Source organism: Acanthisitta chloris, unplaced genomic scaffold, assembly GCF_000695815.1.
Source record: "Acanthisitta chloris isolate BGI_N310 unplaced genomic scaffold, ASM69581v1 scaffold39553, whole genome shotgun sequence".
Classification (NCBI taxonomy): domain Eukaryota; kingdom Metazoa; phylum Chordata; class Aves; order Passeriformes; family Acanthisittidae; genus Acanthisitta; species Acanthisitta chloris.
Window position 1 is genome coordinate 1,589 of NW_008663926.1, and position 7,617 is coordinate 9,205.

The 7,617-nt window shown below is 37.8% G+C and overlaps 1 protein-coding gene across 1 annotated transcript in view; it reads left to right on the forward strand.

Moving 5' to 3' along the window:
• The window catches only part of LOC103798853 (BDNF/NT-3 growth factors receptor-like), a gene marked incomplete at both ends in the record, with an annotated part of 5,104 nt that extends 1,086 nt beyond the window's left edge, over positions 1-4,018 (forward strand). Inside the window, 2 exons of the mRNA XM_009071133.1 lie at positions 2,041-2,173; positions 3,713-4,018. Of these exons, the coding sequence (XP_009069381.1) occupies positions 2,041-2,173; positions 3,713-4,018 (439 nt within the window). The remainder of the gene's footprint in view (positions 1-2,040; positions 2,174-3,712) is intronic.
• Positions 4,019-7,617: the final 3,599 nt, after the last annotated feature.

Here is a 7,617-nt window from a genome sequence, read left to right on the forward strand (position 1 = left end):
TAAGAGCTCTGCCGAGCTCTAGTTGTATTTTTAAAAATTTTCTTTGATCTGTTAAATTACCCAAAGGCATCAGTTGTCATCAAGAACAAGAAATTAAAACTGTTTGGGAACCTATGCCAAGTTCTGTTATTATTACTTTTCCTTTTTCTTCTGCATTTCCTTTTCCTTTTTTCTCCTTCTGCTCCTTTTTCTTTTTTTCCCCCCTTCTTTCTCTTTTTTTTTTCCCCCTCTCTTTTTTTTCTTGAATTAGGAGCCAAAACAAATGTGGGATGTTGTTCAAACAGTGAGATCACCTCATTTTTTAATCCTCCTATCTTTGAAATGCCACTGTCAGTTTGCTTCAAGCTTTCCAGTAGTATTCTGTCACAGCATAACTTCATCATGAGATTTCAGAGGGGCTCATAACACAGGCTAGCTACAACCTTAGTCACGGAGCACAGTAGTCTTTTCAGTAGCAGAAGAATGTGTGCCTTTTTAACCTCATTTGCCATTCACACTATCCTGCCCTTTTCTGTGAGTGTTGCTTTTGGTTTCTTTTCTCTCACTTCTATATCTCAATTTCTGCCTCCCTTTTCTTCACATTGTGTGCTGCTTTTGCCTGTTTTCTCTGTGCTATTTTACAAAGAGAGACATTAGCAGAAGTTAAACTAGACTCTAGTTCTGCGAAGCTAGCTGTATATTCTGAGTTTCTATGCTGCTGTGTAGTCTTGACTGATGTTGCCTAGAGTTTTGTTGCTCTAGATTTCAGCCCTGAGCCTGGGATTGAGCCCCTCTGCTTTCAGTCCAGCTTTGAATACTGCTCACCTCTGAGAATTGCACATAGAGAAATGTGTGATGGGGTGTTTGTTTGCTTTTCCACCCACCTCCCCTGCTGTCACACTGAAATCAGAGGGACATTTAACTCAAGTGGAGTTATGGTGTCATCTCTAGGTTCAAAATTCTGGTTGCATAGGACTGTGTGCAGGAATGTTCCCACATATTTCTGTTGACTGCCACTTAAAGTTGCTGTGGTTTTACAGATGTGTTGTGTTATTTGTTTGTGTTCTGTGCAGCACTGAAGTATATATATACACACAGAAAAGTATGTCAAAAGTAGTTGTAAAAAATTATCCTAATTATTGTTTTTTTCTCAATGTGTTTTATTTCTTTCCTGTTAAACAAAGTAGTCTTGCTCTTTATGAAAATTTTAAGTATGGAAATAATAATTATTTGGAGATCATATGAAGGGCATGATTTAAGAACATCAGAGTCTTTAACAACTAGTTTTGCTATCACTTTGTGTGTGTGTAATTCAGCCATATTTGCGTTATTCACTGTGGCATAGTTGCACATGAAGTATGTTATTTAAGGCTGTAGATAGACACTGAGCTTTCTAAGAATCATAACAATCAATATTTCTAAGAATCATAATTCGTACCTTGTAATTAGCCTGTGCTTAAGCACATAAAACCATATTTGGGCAGTCACTTGGGCAGTAGAGGGTATGTAGTTTCTCATGAAAGGTTTCTTGAGAAAAGAAATTTTCAAAAGAAACTTGGTTAAGGAGGAGATAGAAGGCATGTTGTCTAGCTACAGTAGGGCTCAGAAGGCAGCAGTGGAAGTGATGTCAAGCACAAGTTAAAAGAAAGAGGCAAAAAGAAGGGTAAAATAGGATTGAATAGAATATAGGCAGGAAGAAAATGTTCAAGGAGAACAGAAAGAGGTAGATCATAGAAACTGGCCATGAAGTAGGAGAGAGGAATGATCAGGGCTATGGGTAAAGAAAAAAAATTTAGAGGGAAAGAAGTGTTTTAAAAAAAGACAGGAACTAAAAGTGACAGGGCAAAAAAAAGGTTGAGTGCAGTGTTTATAGCAGGACTTTTGTAGCTTTGAATCCACTGCCATTGACTGTTGCAGTTGGTTCTATAGGTGTTATGAACTGATACAGATAAAAGGAAGGAAAAATTAAAAATGCCTTTCAGCTGTGCCCAGTAATTCCCTCCATCTCCTTTGTTCTTAATGCTGCGGCTGACACATACCTGCTTTTCTGATCATTTGTAGAGTGACACAAATAAGAACCCTGCCTCACTAACCATAAAGAACGTTTCATCCATGGACAGTGGACTGTGGATTTCCTGTGTAGCAGAGAACATCGTGGGAGAAGACCAAGCCTCTGCTGAGCTCACGGTATTCTGTACGTACACAGGCCTCCATACAGGTCCTGAGGCCAAACTGCATTGGCAAGAACTACTTTGGGTATAAGAATTTTTTGGACCTGCTGGTTTTTGAAACAAAACCCCTTCAGGCATGTGAACTATCTACTGCAGTTAATGCTAGTAGATGCCCAACCAGTTGTTGAATTTATTTTTTTCAGCTCTGTATTCTGCAAAAAAAATGTATTTCTAACTGCTTTGTCTTCCAATTAGAACAATCTGTAAGTAAAGGTCTAAAACCCCAAATACTGAATAGCACCGTTAGTGTTGGAAGGTTTGTAATGATGTGCATGTACATACATGCTGTCTTAGGAATTGTGAGGCATGAGTGCATCAAAAGGCTTGTAGATTTATTAGAGACGACAATTAAGTTCTTGCTATCTAAAACAACAACTGCTTTGTTCAAAAAATAACACACTTGCAACGTTTGTACATACAGATATATTTATTTGTCATAGCTGTGAATAGTACACTGATTCTTCAGGGCCAGGGAAGGGGGAAGGGACACGTACTGTAGAGGCACCAGATTCTTAGATCTCAGCTCCATCCTGAATTCACTGTGCATGAACTAGACAGAATGTGTTCACAGTTTTAACCTTCTGTTTAAGTGAATATGGGAATGGAACAATTTTTAGATGGCAAACTTTGTTCAGCATGTGCTCATGACAGGGTAAACTAGAAAAATGACTGTAGATGTCGTTTGTGGGATGAAATTGGATATGTAATAACTATGGGAAGGAACATAAACTAGAAATGTTTGAATGGTATAAATAAGATTCTGAGCTTGGCAATGTTATGAGTGATAAAAGGGAGTATAAGTAGATAAAATTGGAGGTAGTTAAGAATAAATACAATGGAAAATTTCCCAGTAGTGAAATAATGGGCAAGATGTTGGAGTAATCTCTTGAGGGAAACAGAAGAAGTTTGTAAACTTGAAGCATTTAGCAGGTTTGAACAAAGAATGAGAATACGTATAGTACAAAATCATCATTCCCTGGCAGAAGAATCCAGGGAGTTAAGTATTCTGTTCTGGCTTTGATTCTGTGAAGAAAATAATCTGAAAGTTTGGATTCCTAGTTGAGTATATTTTCAGTATTACTTACTTTTATCCATCTTTTAAATATTTTCAGTACTGTTGTGCTCCTTCAGCACTCCTCCACAACATTTTTCAGCAAAGTAAAGCAAAAATGTCTCTTCATGCCCTTCTCAGTGATCCCATAACTGAACTTTCCACACCTTACAGGGTTTTAGTGCTTTAACACATGTTCAGTTTTTGTCTGAAACTAGTTTGTTTTGTATCTTTCTAAAGACGGTCTTCAATTCAGTTGTGAACATAGTACCTAGGCAGAGCAGGTATGTTCCTGTGTGAGTATCCTCCAAATAGGTGTCATATGTGCTAATAACATACTTTTGTACTGATAAAAATACTTCCCTGATCACTTTGGAGGGAGAGAGGGAGGGAACGGAGGAAAGACATGTTCAAAATATTCTCATGTACTTCACTCTTTTTTCCAATGTAGTTGCACCAAATATCACATTTATTGAATCTCCAACCCCGGACCACCACTGGTGTATTCCATTCACTGTGAAAGGGAACCCTAAGCCCACACTGCAGTGGTTCTATGAAGGAGCTGTACTGAATGAGTCTGAATACATCTGTACTAAAATACATGTTATCAATCAAAGTGAATACCATGGCTGCCTTCAGCTGGACAATCCTACTCACCTGAATAATGGTGCTTATACCTTACTGGCAAAGAATGATTATGGAGAGGATGAAAAACGGGTGGATGCGCATTTCATGTCAGTACCTGGAGATGGTGAGTGTAATTTTTTTTTTTAATGTTAGCAATTACAAATTGATGATACTGTTGGGACAGTGCTCTTGGCCAGTTTAAGTATTTTGAAGGAAGCTTTTTATAGAAGTTTTTTTTCTCTGAATGGATGTCTTCAATATTAGTTGTAAAATAATGTTTTCCTTGAGCATTTTCTTCTTGTTTATTGCTTCTCAAGGGAGGCCATGCTAGTGTTCTGTAAATCTTCCCTTTGAGTAACCATCCTCTCTGCCAGCTAAGGCTAATAAAAGGTTGCTGTTTCTAAAGTTTTCTGAAGCCTCAGTTCTGATCCTGGAAAGCACTGAGGGCCAAGTCAGCCAGTCTGTAACTTGCTGCACTGCATATGAATGGAACTAGGCAGTGTATCCAAGGACATGGAGGATGCCTGTGTATTATCTAGTGCCTTGTTGCAAAATCGATAGTGTGAACCAGTGAGTTGATGATAATGCGTTGTTTAGGACACCAGAGGGAGCTGGGGAGAAAACATCTGACCTAGAGGCAGAATGGACAAGGTCTCAGGTCCTTACAGGCATTTCCGTCTCCAATTCCCATTTGTTTCGGTGGAGGTTGGGCATCTACATGCCTAGGAATATTAGTGTTCAAGATGGTTGCATCTAAAGGCTCCCTCTCAGCCCTTCTACATACTGTCTTGGCAGGGTCAAAGTGGACTAACTCGTTGAATTGCAGGTACTACTGTAAGTAATTGGTGTTCACTGTGGTTTAATCTTTTCCCACATCTTCAAAACAGTATGTGAAGTGGCTGCACGAACAGTCACTGTACATGTAAACATATGGCTGTATGTGGAAGTAAACTGAGTGGACCTTGCACATCTGGAGTAGAGATAAAGTCATGGTTTTATGCAGATAATTGCACAGTCATGTGCAACAGCAATGCTGGTGCTAATGTTATCTGGCAGGAAAAAAAAGTGAATATTTAAATCCTCTCTCTCATTTTTTCCCTATCAGCTCAGTTTGCTGTAGGGAGAGAGATGGCAGATATTTTGCTTTCCCATTCTTAGAAGGAGAAGAGCTGATAAAACCAGGCATTATTTGTTCCTGCTGTCCTTAATGCTTCTTTCCTCTTTTTTCTGTGGAGTTCTTCCTTAAATAGACTCATTACAAAAATATGTCATGGTTTCAGCTGCTGGCATCCTCTAATACTGCATTTTAACTGTTCAGCAAAGCAGTTCACATCATGGATGTTCTGTGTACAATGGAAGTTCTCTTGCTTCCTGATAATGTAATATGAACCTGACTTCATTTTCTTACAGAATAACAGTTACCTCTAACACATTTAGATGATTTTATAATTTTTTGCCTTTGATCCAAATCCCTTTTACTGTCCTGTTTTTCCTTTATGCATTTGCCCTGTACTCTGAAAACTTCCAGTTGTGGCATTTTAGATCAGTAAAATGGCATGTAAGTGCACCAGTATAATCTGTGCTGTGTTCTTTAAGCATTTCCCAAGATCTGTGGTGGATTAAACATCACAAAAAGGGTATAGAGGCAATGAAACTATGTATTGACAGGATGTAACTGCATTAGAAATCAGTCATGCATACTGGATAGCACCAAACCAGTCTTAAAAATTAACAACAGGGGAAGTTACTTATCTACTTAGTCTCCTCAATATTATTTTTAGTTTTTTCCTATAAGAATCATGGCATTGAGCTTTAGAAAACGTCACAACATTATTGTCTCCTCCACTGAAGCTGGCATAAAAGCAAATGCATTGTATTACAATTTTTGTTCTAAACTGTAACTATTTAAAGCACTGTCAGGCTTTTCAAACCCTTAAAAGGCTTTTTCACTGCTGTTGTTACTGTGTAGTTTCTTCTTTTGGCCCACATATTGTACAATGAAGCATAAAGATTAAGGCCCACGCCCTGGTATTATGTTCATTTCCATGTCTTCGTGACTGAATTAAATACCAGTCCTGATCTTTCCTGGGGTGGGGTACACTCACTGAGCTTTAAACTGGTTGTCGGGTTATTGCATCACTTAGGGGCAAGTGCTCTGGAGGTGAAAACAAAAGAAAGTTTAAAAAAAGCCCTTCACCTATAATCCATATGTCTATCTAAAGTAAATACAATTAAGTCTGGAGCATGTTCTACTATCAGCAATGTATAGTCCGCTTTCAGACTTGCAGCAAACACAATGAAGACATGGTTTGTATTATGATGCTCTCAACTTCCAGCATGCTACTTGGAGAGCTTTTTTCACTAGTCTGGGAATGAAAGCATAGAAGAGCGGGAACCATGTAGTACAGTGGGATTTTGATTGCATTAATGATACCACAGTTAATGCTGTAAATTAAGACTTTGTTTTAAAAATGAAGACCTAGAAGAATAAATTTCATAATCTATTAGCTGGATTTTTAGCTATCTTTAATCCGCTAAAGTTCTTGGTTTCCTGTTAAGATGTTCTTGCTGAGGATGACTTGATTATTTGAGACTACACTGCAGTGAACAGTAAGCAAGAAATGCTTATTCGATAAGTAAGAAATGCTCCATATTCTGGAGGCTGTTCTCATAGTTGATCCAAAATGGCTAATGAATGTGGGAGAGAGTTTTGCCAATAACAGGTATTTTTAATTAAGATTATTCATCTACCATCTCTCTATGCTAAAATTCAGCTCAAGGAATCGAAGTCACATATGTCTTGTCAAAGTAAAAGAATATGTTAAATATGCCTTAGAAGTAGCATCTTGCTTGTGTGGCATAACGTGTTTTGCAGAAGTATGTTTTTGGATGGAGTCTTTTGCTGCTGCTTTATTTTGAAAATGTCAAACTTATGAAGAAGTGAGCATTCCAAGCGTAGTCAATGTAGTTTGTAAAGATAAGTGAATAAGATAAGTCTTTTGATAGTTCATTTACTCAACAACCTCTTCCAACAAGGAGCAAAAGAAAGGTGCTGTTCTGTATGTGCCTTGAAAATAACTGTGTGTAAACATGCGAAATGACTGTGATGTAGTTTAATGTTAAAATAACTTCAACTGATGGTTGAGTAGATGTTTTTATGTGCCAAATAGAAAAAAGAATACTACACAGAAATTTGGAGGTTGCCCAGCAGCTTGATTTTTGCAGCTTTATTTGAAGCATTTAGTTATATAAAAGATATTTGAATGGAGTTGATGACTTCCTAGTTTATATCTCTGGCAGGAATTAAGGGTTAAGCTAATCTGCTCACTTGAGCCCAATTCCAGTGAACAGTTACAGAAACATTGCCATTAAACTCACAAATAGAGGACTGGGAGTTGATTTGCTATTTGTTGTTTTTATTTCCACTTGAGATTACTGAAGGTGAGTTAGAAATACTGTTTTTCTGCAGATGTATGTTTTACACAGGAGAAACTGAATCCTTGAACTTTCATGGACAGAAATCTCTTGTCAGATGTTGCTTGAGGACAGATAGTGCAAGCTTTCTTCACTGGTTATTTATTTCTGCAGATTGACATGACAGTTCTCATGGGAACTATTAACCTGTATCACTGGATACCAGAATACCTTCGAATGCATTTAAAAACAAACCTAATTATCTGCTGCCATTCTGCAAATAGGCTGCAACTCTAGTATTTTCAGTACAGATTC